This window comes from Primulina huaijiensis, chromosome 3 (genome assembly GCF_012295235.1).
Source record: "Primulina huaijiensis isolate GDHJ02 chromosome 3, ASM1229523v2, whole genome shotgun sequence".
Taxonomy (NCBI): domain Eukaryota; kingdom Viridiplantae; phylum Streptophyta; class Magnoliopsida; order Lamiales; family Gesneriaceae; genus Primulina; species Primulina huaijiensis.
The window spans coordinates 155,284-172,816 of record NC_133308.1 but is presented as its reverse complement, the minus strand read 5'-3'; the positions used below and the strand labels follow the sequence as shown (position 1 = coordinate 172,816).

The 17,533-nt window shown below is 33.7% G+C and overlaps 2 protein-coding genes across 3 annotated transcripts; one reads left to right on the top strand and one right to left on the bottom strand.

Annotated features, from left to right (window-relative positions):
- Positions 1 to 245: 245 nt before the first annotated feature.
- On the bottom strand, positions 246 to 4,797 carry LOC140972714 (mitochondrial adenine nucleotide transporter ADNT1-like). The gene is made up of 8 exons (XM_073435097.1): positions 4,408 to 4,797; positions 3,555 to 3,603; positions 3,285 to 3,448; positions 2,672 to 2,709; positions 2,041 to 2,153; positions 1,827 to 1,940; positions 944 to 1,291; positions 246 to 599 (listed from the first exon to the last, which is right to left on the bottom strand). The coding sequence occupies exons 1-8, from the start codon at positions 4,563 to 4,565 to the stop codon at positions 516 to 518; spliced, it is 1,068 nt and encodes a 355-aa protein (XP_073291198.1). The 5' UTR covers positions 4,566 to 4,797; the 3' UTR covers positions 246 to 515.
- Positions 4,798 to 11,115: 6,318 nt separating this feature from the next.
- On the top strand, positions 11,116 to 15,234 carry LOC140972711 (jasmonoyl--L-amino acid synthetase JAR4-like). 2 transcript variants are annotated; one of them, XM_073435092.1, is made up of 5 exons: positions 11,116 to 11,320; positions 12,013 to 12,329; positions 12,412 to 12,513; positions 13,363 to 14,150; positions 14,547 to 15,234. In XM_073435092.1, the coding sequence occupies exons 2-5, from the start codon at positions 12,025 to 12,027 to the stop codon at positions 15,083 to 15,085; spliced, it is 1,734 nt and encodes a 577-aa protein (XP_073291193.1). In that variant the 5' UTR covers positions 11,116 to 11,320; positions 12,013 to 12,024; the 3' UTR covers positions 15,086 to 15,234. The 2 variants fall into 2 exon arrangements, with proteins under 2 accessions (XP_073291193.1, XP_073291194.1); XM_073435093.1 differs by lacking the exon at positions 11,116 to 11,320 and adding an exon at positions 11,821 to 11,904.
- The last annotated feature ends 2,299 nt before the right edge of the window (positions 15,235 to 17,533 follow it).

The window sequence follows — 17,533 nt, the reverse complement described above, 5'->3', positions numbered from 1 at the left end:
ACATTTTTAAAGCGTGTGCTAAATCAACTCATCCAACAATGTGAAAAGAGAAGTAGTCGCGTTTTTTGAATCTCAAATTTGAAGGGTGAACTTTCTGAACTTATAACACTTGCCATTACCCGAGACAGCGCTGATATACCCCTAAAGCCAGGAGGCGGGAAAACGAAACCTTGTAAACCAGGAGTACGAAGATTTGTCCATCAAAATACAAAGCTATTCAGAAGCTAACTACATACCGAGCAAGCTGGAAACAATATTTATTGTTTTATTCTTTTTTTTTTTGAGGGATTTATCGCATTATTATGTTTACACTAGCTAATACTTAATCGAAACAGGCATTCGACCAAGCAGCTACATTACCAACCCAGATGAAAAAGAAGGCACCGTTAAACAGGTAAAATAAGACTAATGAACAAAAACTCAGAATAGGACCATCACCAAGAAGAGAAGAGGACGCATCGATTGATCCTTTTTCTTTCCAACTCCAATGAATGAAGGTCAAAGCTCTCTCAGGGTCAGTCAGATATTCTAATCTCTACCCCAAGTACTGCCTTCACTTGTTCGTATGTCACGAATGCAATGGCTATTGATGGGACAACCTGAACAGGCATGGCAATATTTAGTAACACAAGCAACTGGTGAAAAAAAGCAAATGCTTGTATAGTCGATTAATCTTCGCCTGTGAAAATGCCAGGAAACTTTAACCAGAAACGGATTTCTCATTCTACTACGTGCTTCGTACTATAAAAACTACAAGACCATATTGCCATTCAAAAATAACAGACGATATAATCTAATTTGGCCATTGTTTTTCACATACTTTACGCAAGCAACATGATGCTCAAGTCATTTATTTTTAAGCACACAATGCTTTCATCCAAACAAAGATTCCTCTTACAGCATCATTATCAGGAAGTTCAACGTTTTATAATTGAAGACTAACCTTTACTGAATTGGGTATCAAACCCCTGTATAATGCTCCAAAACCCTCATGCCTCACAGTTTTCCTGAAAGCATCAATCATGCCAGTATATTCAAGGGCGACCTTGCTCCTACCATCGCCAATGACAATTGAAGAAGCATGATTCCATCCTACCATCTGCATTCTTCTACGAATAACATCGAGTGGGTAAGCAATAGTTTGTCCAACTGTGCCTGCTGCAGCCCCACATGCAAGCCTTGTTGCAACACCTAATTCATCATCTTCACCAACAAGCCCAAAGGCTTTGGATTTAATCAACCAATCTTTTAGAGATTCGTACACAGCAAAGTTGAGACCCACATAAGGAACCTAAGAAAAAAAAAGGAGAGAATGAGTTTCCCCAAAAAAGCAACAGAAAGGGGAAAACAAAATCGCAAGAGAAAGATGCTAAATCACATCATGCGGTCGCAATAACAATCTTCCCTTTCAAAAGCAGTTCAATATCATTTGAAATGGGATACAAATCATTATATGGTCAACTAGGCAGTAAACTATGTTTTACACATCTCCAAGTTCACAGAATCATTAGAAATAGTAAACACTAGTTCTTAACCTGTGAAGTCCGGACTTTTTTCAGCTTAATAGCCAATTTCAAAAGTTCAATCATTCAGGAAATATCATCTCTGATTCTCTGACCACGCCTACATGCTAAATGCAGTCATTTAAGTACAATTGTGACACTGATTAAATCATTTTGCATGATATGAGAATGCTACTGGTTTTAACAAAAGAAAAACATGCATGTTAGATCTTCACTTCATCACATAGTGGAAAAGGAAAACTCTGTCAGAAATATTGTGGCAATACTCAGAGATACGAAAGTACATATGATGCCGGGACTTACAACACCAATGACAGAAGGGAGCCAACCCTTGTAGAGAGCACGAAAACCTTCCTCACGAAGAACAGTTGATAAAGCATGAAACATTCCTCTGTATTGGAAAGGAGATTTTTCAGTCTGCAGCATAGAAGAAAATAACAGTCATATAGCTGGAAAAATTCGTTAACAGAAGCTCAACAATCTCCGAAAAGCTCATCTTAAGGAGTGTTTGAGATACCTGCACTGTAATTCTGCCTCTAACCATGTCCATTGGGTATGTTGCAGACATGGCAATAATTCCAGCACAAGCTCCTGCTCCCAGGCGTAATAAAGGAGTCAGCTGAGCATCCTCTGCAAAACAAATAAGTAAGAAATTCATCAATACATATTAAATACTACCTATGCATCCCCACCCTGCAGAAAAATTAAACGATCTCCAGATTTTATGCCAGAAGCACTTCACTAATTTTAGGATAATGAGATGGCAATAATCACGTAGATTGCTGAGATAATGGAACATTGTACTATTCAATAGAATATATGTAAATCAATAAAAATCTAATCATTAATGTGGCGAAACTAGTTAGTCAAAAGCATCAACAGCTGAAGATTCGGTGTCCCTGAGACCTCACAACTCATTTTTGGGTTAACCTATGTTTCTCTACTTCACTAGTGAGTTTGGTTATGTTTATACAAAGATCGAAAGGTCCACATAGACAATTCAACTAGTCAAAAGATAAATCACCCCACAAAATCAAAACTAGACATTTGATTCAAATGGTAGCTATTAGCATAAAATACAATGCCAATATGTGTATATGTGCGTGCAACTAGTTGATTACCAACTATACATAGTGACAAAAGCATACCATTTCCAGTTTGCTGACGATACAGATATAGTATACCCCTGCGACAAGAAACCAAATTCAATAAATTACATGGAGAATGACAAACTCATCTAAATTTGGATTAAATTTTTATTAGCTCCAACTATGTTGCATTGCACATATTAATGCCTCATTACATTAATAGCGTAAAATCCTCATAACAAATCAAATTTCACACACTAACAATCAGAAAGGTTAACTAAAACTCTTCCGTGTCAGGTTCACAAATAGAACAGAGTCCTAGTTATGTAAGATAAAGCACTATCAAGTATCACCAATCCCGCACTCGGAATTAACAGGACCAGCTTAACGGGTTTAATATTCCAAGAACAACTTAATCGGACAAGAAAGATAAGAAAGTGAAGTGTGTTGACAGTGGTAGTCAAGAGCCTAGCCATAAACCAAATCTGGCAACACCTATATCATGTTTGATCCAGAAATATAAATTAGCAATATTGAATTGGATAAACCAACAAAGGACACGCAAACGTGAATAAGTAGAAGACCAAGATCAGAACAGTAGATGTGTGATTTCAGAATATTTCGATGGGAAAAAACTAAGTGCATACACATTCTACGTTTTTAAGGGCCATACTTGGAAGCCTGCTCATAGCTGAAGAACTTTACTGCTGAATTTGGAACAATTCGAGCGCAATTAGTGCCATTGCCTTTAAACATTCCTCTAAACCCTTCACTTCTCCATATATACTTCAAGCCTTGAATAGTACCACAGTACTTTACGTTGTGTGGATTTTGAACCTGATGCAGAGTTAAACTTATGTGATGTAACTTTGCCACTGATTGGAGCTCCAGCTGGAGAAGGAATGGAGGATATGAAAATGTCAATAAGTTGAACAAAACAAACCTGCAGTAAAATTTTCAATCTCTCTAATGGAGCTACAGCTGTCCGCGACCTGCAAGATCATGCAGCAAGTCAGTCACATGCGTTGATTTAACCATAAATTAGAAACTCAGTAGCCGGTCAATCAGTAAAAAACAATAGAAAGGGAAAAGAAATCCAGCAGCCAGAGCTAACAGCCAAACAATACTCATGCGCCTTTCAAATTACTGTCTTCTCCTCAGTTACACTCACGTGTAGAGAAAAAATATCTTCTCAATTGGTTATTTTCAGATGCATACTTCCAGCCCGAATGTACCACAAGATTGAGCAGGTAATTCATCCACTTCAAGCAACTAAAAAAAATTATGTGAAACATTCATCATTCTGACTTCAAAGTGAATTTAATTCCTTGCAGATTAATTTCTATCAGCTAAAGAGAGGTGAGAGTGGATAAAAGAGACAGGTACCCTTAATTGTGAGGAATGGTACAAAATATAAAGCTCGAAAATTTTGCAGCTAATTATTTTTCCAAGGCACGAGAAATGCACATATAACTAGAATTGTGCACTTTAGTTGTTTGTTCATTTGAGTCACAGTCGAGCGAGACTACTCCATCAAAGCACTTCAGAAAGATGGATTTATGCGACTAAATCTAGAACACAGCCCTGTGGGTCACAATTATCGCAAATTATCAAATTTTCTACTCGATTATTATAAATATACTCTTCGGCCATCTCTATTCTCCACCAAGGGCTCGAAGGACCATGACAAACATTTGACAGTATAAACAAAAGAACACAATAAGAAGATCATGTATTAAACAGACTCTCAACGGACTATACACACGCATTTATACAATTAACAGAAAAACACTTACACGCCTCCAGCAACACCACCAGCAACTAGAGATTTGCAAATACTGTAAAGTTGATACTTGGTAGGCTTGATTTCTTCCTTGGCGAGTTTCGCCTCCTCCGCCAGAGTCACAATCTTAGACACCGCCGATTCGCTCGTCTTCACCTCCTCCGACGCCATCAACTTCTCCAAAAGAATCGCAAGGCAATTTAATAAATTAAACAAAAGAATCCTCCGATCGGTGATCAAATCGAAACGTTCATTCTACGCGAAGATGAATCATATCGTCGATTTCGAGGCGGCCGTCGGCGGCGGGGGAAAATAAATCTGGGGGGCAATTTTGCCCGGGCTTTTATGCGTGACGGCGTTCTGCTGGAGTGGTCAAAGCTTCATTTTTCAATGGCTTCATTATCTGTTTTAATAATAATTATTATTATTAGATAATAATAATTATAATTATTATTAATTACTAGGAGAGAGGAATAATGTGTGATTCCCTTCTAAAACAAGATTCGATTTCTATTGGGTGAACATTTTCATCATCAAAATTAAAATTAAACACATATCCAAATTAGCTCCAACAGATAAGTCAAACTTCACTTCATACTAATTGATTGTTAAAGATTTTTTGAAAGACCCAAAAAAAGGGCCCTTGGAATGTGAGAAAGGACGCATAATCTGTGTTTAAATTTTGAGTAATATGTTATTAAGTGTGAGACTCACATATTAACTATTTTAGACAACGTCAAAATAACAACTCTACTAAATTGAAAATAATTTCGTGTTAATTGTTTAATATTGTTTGATCAAATTAAAAATAATAATAATAATAATATATACAACATATGTACATCTTTTCCTACTTACTCGTTAAAAACGGTGTGATGGTGATGTTGGTGGGTTGCCGCTGCATGCAAATAGTCCTCCAAAATTTTGCAGAATATTTTCGTTATATTACCATAACCACGACATTTTTTTTAAAAAAAAGTTATTTATTATTTATAATTTACGAGGTGATATAATCTAAGGAGTATCCACTAATCATAGTGGTTTTTTGTTTTTGGGTTAAAAAATGGATTTTGTTTGTCTCTTGAACTCATATTGTAGATTAACTTCTACTTAATTTAATTGAAATGTAAAAGTTAGGGAGATGTCGATAAAAAAAAAAGTTAGTAGTAAAATTATTTATTTATCAAACATTTCTCACTTTTGATTTTCATATTTGTTTTCAAACACTACTCATTTCAGATTTTGCTTCACTTTTTTATTTTGTGGATAAGCATACATTACTCATTTTAGAATATCTCATTTTATGTGCGTTTATGTCTTTTTTTATTAATAGTAAATCGTAAATAGTCATAATTGTTTGTTTGATTCCATTGATTAATTGTACTATTGTCACCACTCCCTAAACCCTAATATGTCAAACAAAAAGCAAAATGTTATTTGTAGTGCAAGTTTGGGCTAGTGGAATTCAATCTCTAGCAATGAGTCCAATTAAGTTTTGGGCTTTCAAAATTTTTTTTAATGTAAATTACTCTGTCCAATTACTCATTAGCTAATAAAGAAAATTTACATTTGACTTTGACGTGCTAATTGCAAATAATTGAAATCAATCATTCTACTCTCCTTTTTTTTTTCCACGATTGTCGTTATATAGAAACCGACCAATATTATTTTTATAAAGAAAATGCTTCGAAAAATGACCAAAACACGTAAGTATCACAATAATTTCGTGAGACGGATATTTAATTAATATTACTACCCAAGCCAACTAAACAGCCTGAATAATGAGTCTCTTTTTCAATGTATATTAGTAGAAGGTTTTGTCAACTGTAACAAATTCCGGCGCTTATTTTTGCACATGGCGAAAAGGGAAATAGTTTGACCGACATAAAGTTACAATTTGTTTTCTTCTTTTTAATACAAAAAGATCACGACAGTTGACATTTATTTATTTATATTTTCTGAATTTTTCTGACAGATCAAACAGATTTTTTTAGCATGATTTCGCATACAAGATTATCAAAATTAAATTAAATTTGAACTGATTTCACTATATTTTTTGCCCCAATTGTATTGGTTGATAGTTTCTTTTATAAATACAATTTCAAGATTATTGCATGTAATGTTAGCAAGTATAATAATATAAACGGAAAGTCATGCAGACTGCTGTATTCTCTTGTCTTTGCTTCCTTTTTCTCTCTTTCTTTTTTTATTTATTAATTTTTTTTATATCTCTTTTCTTGTTTGTAGTTATTATCCGTCTTGAAAGCGAAAAACTACGAAGGCTACAGTAATAGCGTCTTGTCCTAATTTTTTTTCCCTCTATTTCTTTTGTCAATGGTCGGAATATACAAACTATGTTATTAAATAATTAGACAATGACTACAAACACGTGAAAATAGGCAATTGGATGATTTTCTCCAAAGTCATGCAATTATTTTTCAACGGTTCGAAGTTTTCCTTCTTAATTATACAAATAATTTTTTTCGTGTTTGCATTTATAGATTTAATTGGTGTGTGGTTTGATTTGAGAAAAATTATGAATGATAATATATTTGAAATCTATCTATAAAATGAAGTGACATAATTCGAAAATATTAATTTCTCGACTTGATATAATTCATTTTGAAAAGTATTTTATAATGGAAAAACTTTCGACCTCGGATGTCAATTTGTATAGGCATGCCGATGTTCAACCATAGACATTAAAAATTGGCAACCAAATTGAGATTCGATGAAATATTGTCATCTGGACCATGACATGAAAATATGATATCCCACAAGATTTTATATTTTTCTTATTTGTTTAATTTTTATTTTTGAAAAATCCCAGATTGAATATTGCCAGCAGCGATTATATATTATAATTAGTAATCCATTGCATTGTAAGTTTGTTGTGAACTATATACAGCCACGTATTTAATAGAGTTGCTTGTACTAATCATATATCATGTCAAATGTTTATTCAGGGACAAATTATTCTTTGTTGGAAGACTTTAATTTTTTTTATTTTTTCCACGTAAAATTTGGAGTCACCGTAGCTGAATTATATCGAATGAATATTTTTGGGTTTTGGCCATCTAGAAAATACAATCAATGCACCAATGCGAACTGTTAAGTTATTTAGTTGCAACGATGTGGTTATTGGTCAATTTTTGAATTTGAAAAATGACATTATGTAGGGTTATATTTCAATATGTTAGATCGGTTGGATAAATAATCTGAGAGTTGTATATATGGACTTGGACAATCCTCCTCCCTTGAGCTAGTTTTTGGGGTTGAGTTAGGTTCAAGTCTCAATTTTAACATTGTATCAGAGCTCAGGTTCCACTGTTATGTGTTGGATTGTCCATAATTGGGTCATCCATTCTGCCTATATTTGAGTCATTTGTAAACTTCATGCTTCAAATATTCATTCCTGAGCGTGAGAGGTGTGTTAATTGCTCCACATCGATTAAATAAATAACATGAGAGTTGCATATATGAATTACGTTTGGTCTACTAATTTAGAGATGAATTTCCTTTGATTTTGCTAATTCTGAACCAATCATTAAACGACAAAGAAGCCAAAATTATTCATTGACGCAGTACCACGCCAATCGAAATTCCCACCAAACACGAAGTGATGACAACAACTCGATTTCCATAAAACCCCTAACTAATCGATAATTATCAGAGATTCATAATAGTCAAAAGAACCAACCAACCGCCGAATTTTTATTTTTTTTAGTTAGGGGTGTGGTATTTTGTTATATTTAGATTTCGAACTCGATATATCATTTCAAACTTGAGATTTTGGTGTTAGGTGAATAACAAGTCACTAAAGAAAGGCGGAACTGGGAGAGAGACTAAGCCATTGACAAACCGAAACATATTTAAACACTCTCAATTATTACCAAAATAATTTAATCCGATCAATTAAATAAGTTAAATCAAGGTTATGAGTAAAAAACAATTTTTTTTGTCGTATATTTTCATATTTGAGATTTTTTTTTCTAGATTGTTAAATTTAAGTAATAATTCGATATTATTGTTTTTTTGGTAATATTAATTTTTTCTTACTTTACACTGATGTGACACTAATACGATATTGAAGTGTTCAAAGACGGTCCGACGGAGCCAGGGGGCGAGAGGCCACCCCAAACTCAGCCCCGCCTCAGCCACTCACTTCAATTTTTTTAAAAAAGTATCTTGTATCTAAATTCTTAATGAAAGAGATTAAAATTGTAAAAAAATCGAAAGATTATACTAATATTGAATTTTGATAACACAAAAGATCAAAAACGCGAAAAATAAAACATACATAATTGAAAACACAATGATCTTTAAAAAAAAAAAAAGGGTTCTTGGCATCCATAATTGCAGCTCAAATCGGGTGGCTGAGGCAAGGTGTACCCGCTGCGATAGTGTCCCTTCTTTGGCTTCCACAAAGCACGAACTCCATCCACTATGTATAGTGGGCATTTCCTTTTACTAGAGTGCCACTTTTAATTTGACCCCCCACACTCACCATATTTTCAAACACACATCCAATCCTCGTGACGCCACTAGTCCTTAAAAACGCTCTCTTTTTATTAAGCATATTCCTAATTCGTTTCTTCCCGCGAATACATTAATCATGTTTCACACGCACAACAGTTAATTTCCTTACGAGTGCTCTCTTGTTTTATTCGCATTCGTGAGCAAGGTTCTAAAAAGCACGAACTAAAACGACAAAGTCAAGTTTCAAACTTTATAAATTTAAGTGATCGAGATTAAGTGTGAAATATTTTTTAGTTTTAATTACTATAATTTTATTATATGAAAATAACACATAAATATTATATATATTCTACTAACAGTAACTATTAATGAAGACGTGGATTAATTTTTTTGTTGTCCATTAGGTCGGAAGTCTGAAGATCGCTAGGTACGTGTGAACATGAGTGAGTGAAATTAATACATGTCTCTGTACGATTTTTAGCGACGTAGTATGTACGAATTATAATATTTGGTTCTTCGAATTCGATCCCAAAGTTATGGGTTCTCGAATTCAACGTAATTTTCAATTTTAATTATTTTTATTAAAAAAGGTCACCTAAATCTTGAAGGCCGGCCCTTGTAAAATTTGTTAAAAATGTCCCAACTAAAACATCTGGGTAACAACCTATACCACGTACTACTCGTTTGATGGCGTGATATTTTAGAAACTAATTAAAATCACACAACATAAATAGTTGGCACATTGAATTGATATATTGTACATTATAAAAATTCTTATTAGGCTGTACGTCAGCGGGTGATGGATATCTGATTCAATCCGACTCATGAAAAAATGTTATTTTTCACTACATATATTACTAAGATTGATACATATCACAGATATAGATCCGTAAGACCGTCTCACATGATATATATACACATCGTATATATATATATGTCATATATTCAGCTAGACCATATAATCTATAAGAAAAAAATATCACCTAATGTATAATTTTTTTTATTTATTTATGATGTGTTTTCTTGTCAGTTGAAATACCATCTATATATATGCTTTCATTAAAAAAAAAAAAAAACTTCTATGATTCTGTCTCATAGATCAGTTTTATGAAACATATCTTTTATCTATTCCGACTTATTAAAAACATTACTTTTTATGTCAATATATTATTTTTCACTCAATATATGGATCGAGTCGACCCGTCTCATTAATATAGATCCGTGAGACATTTGACCGACCCATGAAAAATTATTAATTTCACTATATGTAGGAATAAGGTCGACCTATCTCACGAATTCATATCCATGAGACTATCTCAATATGTGTGTGTGTGTATTCTGCTAGAGCATATAATCTAATAGGAAAAAATAACCTAGAGTAAATTTATTTTAGTATATGATGTGTTTTCTTGTTACTTGAAACACCCATCCATGTACTTTCATAAAAAAAAGTCATAAAAACTCCTATTAGACTGTCTCATATATCAATTTTATGAGATAAATATTTTACCAGATTGATTCATAAAAAAATATTATTTTTATGTCAAAATCAATATTTTTCATTCAAGGTATGGACCTTGTCGATCCTGTCTCAGGGATGTAGATCCGTGAGACCGTGTCACAGAAGAAATTTAATTCAATCCATGAAAAAATGTTATTTTTCACTACATATATGAATCGAATCAGCTTATATAACAAATATAAGTATATGAGATCGTTTTATAGAAAATCAAGTAATTATAATTCATTATATATGTCATATATTATGTAGACCATATAATCTAAAGGGGAAAAAATAACCTTAAGTATTTATTTTTAATTTATGACTTGTTTTATTGTTACTTGAAATTTTCCTATATATATTTTCATAAAAAAACATATAAAAATTCACATAAGACTGTCTCAGATATCAATTTTGTGATACATACCTTCTACTTAACCCAAAACATTAAAAAATTATTTTTTATGTCAAATTATTAATTTTCACTTCAGATATGAATGGAGTTGATTCGTCATATTGTTTCACTTAAACATGTAAAAAATAGGCTCATCTATATTTTTTATATTGTATATATAATTACTTTAATGTGATTATACACAGTTTAATAAAAAATTTCAAAGTTAGATTCAGTTGTCAGGTGTCAACTGATAATTCCAATAGCAGTGAAACACATGACCATTATGTTTAATAAACCATCGCTAATCTTGACACAAGGTCATTTTAGGTATTTCTCAGTCCCACAAACATGTCTCCATTGTGTGTGAGTGTGTGTATATATACACGCACATTCACCTCCCATGGGCAACACCATTTTCTTCCAAGTCTTAGCATTCTAAGCTCCATTTCCAATGAAATTTCAAGCCCTTCTATGCCTCTAACTTTCGCTAGCATCTTACCCACAAAGAAAAATCTGATCGTTTCTCTATTATCGCACACTACTAATTCTGTAAGTTGTTTGTAGATGGACTTTTCTGCCTCTGTTGTTATATTCTTGCTCAGACCTTTTTATCTATAAATTTAGCGATTAATCTTTCTTTCTTTTTTCTGTACATATATGGTGTGGGTTATCCTCTTTCTTTATCGTCGTTTCCAGAGTAGTTAGATTCAATACGGGAGAAGCACTTTAGGTTGTGTATGACTTTCTTGAAGTTGCTGCTTTATAACTTTTCTGGAAAAGCTATTTGGACAGTTTGTGATTCTCATGTTTATACTATGCGAGTAGAAATACATGTTGAATATTTAAAGTTAGATGTTATTCTTTCCGGAGTTGATTTTCTTGACAATTCAAATGAAATCGTATCGCTTTCATTGTGTTGATGATGGCTAGAAGCTATCCTCAATTTCATCTCGCTCACTCGAGCTGTCTTTTCAAGTCGTCACATCATGCTTTCGATCCTTGGAATTCTTTTCCTTTTATTCTCATATCCTATTTTATAGCATTTTCTTACAGTTATGGTAATAAAATAATTTTCTTTCTTTGTTCCGCCACATGCCTACTTCTCTTTCGACCTTTTCCCATCAATTTTCTCGGTGAAGTTTCATAATTGCTAACTCGCATGTCTACCTAGCTGCTTGTAAATTTTTCTTTTCCCGTTTCAAGATTTTGTTATCTTACGAGAATTTGTGACTAAATTACAGTTGCTCAATTGAATGGTTAACATGTTGGATAAAATGGAGGAAGTATTTGATCCAGAGGCAGTTATAGAAGAATTTGAAGCGATGACAAGGGATGCTGGAGAAGTTCAGACGGAAGCTCTAAAGAAAATATTGGAAGAAAATGGTGAGGCTGAGTATTTGCAAGAATGGGGTCTCAATGGAAGAACTGATCCTGAAAGCTTCAGGGCTTGTATCCCCCTTGTCACCCACAAGGACTTGGAATCTTACATTCAGCGAATCGCCGACGGCCAAAATTCACCCATTTTGACTGGAAAACCAATTACTACCATTTCATTGAGGTACCCATCTTCTGGATTCATCGTCTCTATTTACGGGTTTTTAAAAGTTTTCAAAGTTGGGTGAAATTTGAGATTCTTGCAGTTCTGGCACAACACAAGGGAAGCCAAAGTTTGTGCCTTTTAATGATGAATTGATGGAAAATACCCTGCAGATATTCAAAACTTCTTTTGCGTTTAGAAACAGGTAATTTTGATGGTGTCCACTGATCCCGGCCCCTTTAATTTTGTAGGTTGGCTTAATGGAACCTTATTTTGTTTGATATTTGAATTTATCCATGAGGTCCTCTGATTAGACAAATTTCTTTCGCATTTTTTGAATATCCTAGGTGTGCAGTCAGAGCTCAATTCTTTTGCTCACACTGGGCTCGACAAGAAAAGTAGTAATTGTGTATAAAATTTCTTTATTTTTTTTAAAAAATCAAATGTCAGAATATATATCGTTCATCATATGAGTTTTGAATCAGTTGCATTCCATTTGCTTTCTTCTGCCCTTCCTAGCGTTCTCTATGTTGAAAGTATAGCCTTCACTCTTCAGAGTATCAAACGTGACATTACATGTCAAGATTTGCTCCATTGTCGATCATTTCAGGTATTTCAAATGATATTTAGCTTCAGGAATTTCAAAATGCTAGTTGCTCCCGATGAGAATAAAATCCGGTCGCTTCCACCTTGTCTCAAGTTATTAGTCCTATATGTAGTTTAACTAAGATTACAAGTTTCGATCCCAAATCCCCTTCAAATGCCTCACCTCAAGGAACTGCATGCGCGCAGTCCCACCCTGCTCTCGCACATGGATCTTCCTTTAATCACAATCTTTCAGTCTAGGTATTGTCTACCATCCTGCACGATTGTTGACCAGAATGGGTGTTGATTAAAAGTTTCCTCTGTGGATATAAAGGTTCGGTTTGTTTTGTAAATTCTGACCTCGGGACAGCAATGCACATGCAAGCTCACTTTAGTATTTTTCCTGTAGTGTCTTTCTGACACTTGGTATTCCATACTTGAGCTTGAGTGGAACAAATTACTTTTTCAGAGAATATCCAATCGCGGGTGGAAAGGCATTACAATTCATTTTCAGTAGCAAACAATTCATGACAAAAGGTGGACTAGCAGCTGGAACCGCCACCACTAATGTGTACCGTAACTCAAAAATAAAGAAAACAATGAGGGAAATGCAGATTCCATTTTGCAGTCCCGATGAAGTGATATTCGGCCCTGACTTTCACCAGTCTTTATACTGTCATCTTTTGTGTGGGCTAATCTTCCGAGACAAAGTTCAAGTCATTTCATCCACATTTGCCCACTGCATCATCCACGCCTTCCGAACTTTAGAGCAAGTTTGGGAAGAACTTGTCAGTGATATCCGAGAAGGAGTTCTCAGTACCCGAATCACGGTCCCATCAGTTCGATTGGCAGTGTCCAAGATTCTTAAGCCCGATTCTGAATCGGCTAATACAATTTCTCACAAGATCTTGGGATTAAGCAACTGGAATGGATTGGTCCCAGAGTTGTTTCCAAATGCCAAATATATTTATGGAATCATGACAGGTTCCATGGAGCCTTATCTAATGAAGTTGCGGCATTACGCTGGAAACTTGCCGTTATTAAGTGCTGATTATGGATCCTCTGAAGGGTGGATTGGAGTGAATGTCAACCCAAAGTTACCACCAGAACTAGCTACATTTGCTGTGCTTCCTAATATAGGTTTTTTTGAATTCATCCCTTTGAACGATGATTTCAACAGCGTCGAGCCGAATCCTGTTGGACTAACCGAAGTAAAGGTTGGTGAGGAGTACGAAGTCCTTGTCACTAATTTTGCAGGTGCTCAATTGTTTCTCTTTTCTTTCTCTGTTTTTTACGTTATCTCGATGACTAGTTTTTTGTTTTTTCAATCATTAAGGCAGTTAAAAAATCATACTTTGAACCTTGTTGTTTAGGCTTGCAGATTCTATTAACTAGTTTACTAACTCCTGATACCCACTTGCCATGTGGTTGTTGGATGGTATGAAGGCATATTTTAATCTTTTCCAGGTCTTGGTGTTCCCATAATTTATTCTTTATTATTAATCCTATGTAAGATTGATTGTAATTCTTATAAGTCGTCGGTGGTAACATTTATTCGAGTAGCTCAAGTACTGAACCATTCATTGGTTTGTGTGACAAGTGACAACTGCAAAGTTTGTTGAAAGATGATGCTTATAAGTTGCACTCTTGCAGGACTGTACCGTTACAGATTAGGAGACGTAGTCAAAGTTAAAGGATTCCACAACTCGACTCCCGAGCTCCAGTTCGTTTGCAGGAAAAATCTCCTTCTCACAATCAACATTGACAAGAACACCGAGAAGGATCTACAGCTATCAGTTGAGGCCGCGGCCAAGCTGCTATCTGCGAAGAATCAAGAAGTCGTAGATTTTACAAGCCAGGTCGATATATCAACTGATCCTGCCCATTATGTGATCTTCTGGGAAACGAGTGACGACCCGAATCATGAAATCCTCCAAGAATGCTGCAACTGTTTGGACAGATCATTCGTCGATGCAGGGTACATGAGTTCTCGGAAGGTGAACACCATTGGAGCCCTCGAACTCCGAATCGTGAAGAGGGGTACTTTTCACAAGATCTTGGATCACTACGTTGGATTAGGATCCGCTGTTAGTCAGTTCAAAACGCCGCGATGCGTGGGGCCAACAAACAAGATTGTGCTTCAAATACTGTCTAATAATGTCGTCAAGAGCTACTTCAGCACTGCATTTTAGTTTGAATTTGCTGCTTTCATTTACTTTATCTGCATGTAAAATATCGGCCTGTAGTGATATTACTATCATACGACAATAAAATTCAATTACACCATGTAATATGCCACTGCCATTTATTTTCCTTTGATCAATCCCGGAATTAAAATCAACTCGTCTCACGGACATAGATATGTGAGACCGTGTCACAAATAACTTATATGTCAACCATAAAAAATTTTGGATATAAATATATATATATCTATATACCTATAAATATATGAGTTCTATTTGTGAGCTTACTATTATGACCTCTTGTTTTGCATTTTGATATAGTTGATAGGGTTATTTTAGTCATTATCCATGTTAAGGTTAATATGATTTAATTCATTTTAGTAGTTATAATTCAATTATATTTATGTTGCTGGAAATTGATGTCTTATGCATTTATTTTTTAGTTCATGTGTTTATTATATTCTTTTGACCTTTAGTATTACCTTTGTATTCTTTTTTCACTTGTTTTATCATTCTTCTTCACTTTTTTAAATTGTTTTCTCCATGCTTTTCTTTTTCTTCTTTGTTACATTCGTTTTTTGTTATTTTCACATTTTTTTCCCTCTTTGTGGCATTTGTTTGTCGAAAGAGGTTTTGCATTCTATTATGATGATTGTAATATTTTGTTTTCATTTTGTTTTTCATTTCATTTGTTCACATATATAATTTGTTTAACCTTTGATGTTTCCCTAGAGCTAGCAATTAATGATACAAATAAATTGAAGTACTTTTATTATACTTGACATTCTTGATCCATTTTTATCTGATATCTCTTTATTGGTTAGAGCATTTTTTTTATCATTTGAGAAGAAAGGTAGAATATATATTTATATTAACTCAGTTTTTAGTTTTGTCCCAAAGATGATGTTAAATATGTAGAAATTCGATCTATTATAGTTGATAATGTTCAAGTCATTCTCATTTTTTACCATCTCTTATTCTGTTATATTACAATCATGTGAATTAAAATCTTTCATGATAGCAAGTGATTCAGGTTTTTTGTAATGAGACTTAATAGTTATAGCAGTTGATTTACTGATTTGGCATATGATCTTTTTTTATCAATCGTTAGTGAATTTTTGGCTAAATTTGAGATTATTTTGAAAATAATTTTAGAAATCTTTTCCCCTTAAAATGGATGTTAGAGAAAGCAATATCTATGTTTTGTTTACAGCCATTGCTCGAAAGCTACAAGATGTAAAATTTTGTTTTATGAAGCATTTTTGCATGTAGAAATTTTTTAATGAAATTTAGATAAAGGTATCCACCGAAAAATATGTATGCTGATATAAAATTAATTATCTAAATATGTAGTTCTAAAAACCAAACATAAAAAAGTAAACAAAATCTATAAAGGGTTAAAAGTTAGCAAAAGCAATTGAATTAAACTTCATAACAATTTTAGTGGTTTTATTTTAACAATAGTATGCTAATTTTAATTAATTAAGAGAATATTTTTTTTATTATTGCTTATAATTTTGTGTGCTTCATTTAAGTACACTGTGGTTTGGGTCATAGTAAATCCATTACTCTATTAATTTATTTTTATTGTTTTTCTTTTATGAATGATATTTGGATGAAAAAAATATTTTCTGGTTTGACAAAGTTGTTATTATGTCATAATCACGTTGATTGAAAAGTTTGTCATATGAACAAATGAATATATATGTTTATGGCCATCGTGTTATTTTATCTATTGTGTTTTGACCTGTTTAGATTGAGAAATACTCTTAAACATGATGTTACTCAAACAATTTTAGACAGTANTTTTATTTCTTTGTTTGTGTTTGCCTTAATCAATAAAGTACATATTACATGTAAAAACTGGTTTGTTTTATATTATTTTTTTTAAAAATGCTTTATACTATTTTTATGTATAGACACTTTGCTAATTTATTATTATTTTTTTTTGTTTAATATTTATAATCCGAATATGCATTTAGTCGCCAGTGCCTTAGCTTTGAAACTATTCATGGAATCTGAGCAGTGGGTAATTATATAAAAACAAAAGACGCCAACGCTCCTCCATCTGTGACTGTATGTCTCCCTCTCAACAACTGTATAAAACTTCAAGAAACACTCTAAATCAGATGAAGAGTATGGAGGAATCACTCGACGTAAAGATATGGGATCGTGGGAGTCCTTTATATGATGCTTTTGAAATGGTGGGAGGCCAGTGAGTAATTCAATGGAGAGACATTTCATGCTATTGCCGCACCTCAGTGGATTAAGAAAGTCGAATACTCAACTCGATCGTCGGGGTTTATATCACCTCCACCGAAGCCTGCAGCTGCTTCATCATTAACAGATGGTTCGGTTTTTGCGTAAATGTCGTGTTATCAAACTCTTGAATGAGCTCGTCGAGAAGGAAGATGGCCGCATTGGTGTAAATTTAAGGCAATATGCAGTTTTTTTTTT

Excerpts from the sequence above, each read along its gene's own strand:
- LOC140972711 (XM_073435092.1), top strand. The coding sequence starts at position 12,025 with ATGGTTAACATGTTGGATAAAATGGAGGAAGTATTTGATCCAGAGGCA. Across the intron at positions 12,330-12,411 it reads ATTACTACCATTTCATTGAG|TTCTGGCACAACACAAGGGA; the intron begins GTACCCATCTTC and ends AGATTCTTGCAG. Across the intron at positions 12,514-13,362 it reads TCTTTTGCGTTTAGAAACAG|AGAATATCCAATCGCGGGTG; the intron begins GTAATTTTGATG and ends TTACTTTTTCAG.
- LOC140972714 (XM_073435097.1), bottom strand. The coding sequence starts at position 4,565 with ATGGCGTCGGAGGAGGTGAAGACGAGCGAATCGGCGGTGTCTAAGATT. Across the intron at positions 3,449-3,554 it reads GATTGAAAATTTTACTGCAG|GTTCAAAATCCACACAACGT; the intron begins GTTTGTTTTGTT and ends ACTCTGCATCAG. Across the intron at positions 1,941-2,040 it reads GAGGCAGAATTACAGTGCAG|ACTGAAAAATCTCCTTTCCA; the intron begins GTATCTCAAACA and ends TCTATGCTGCAG.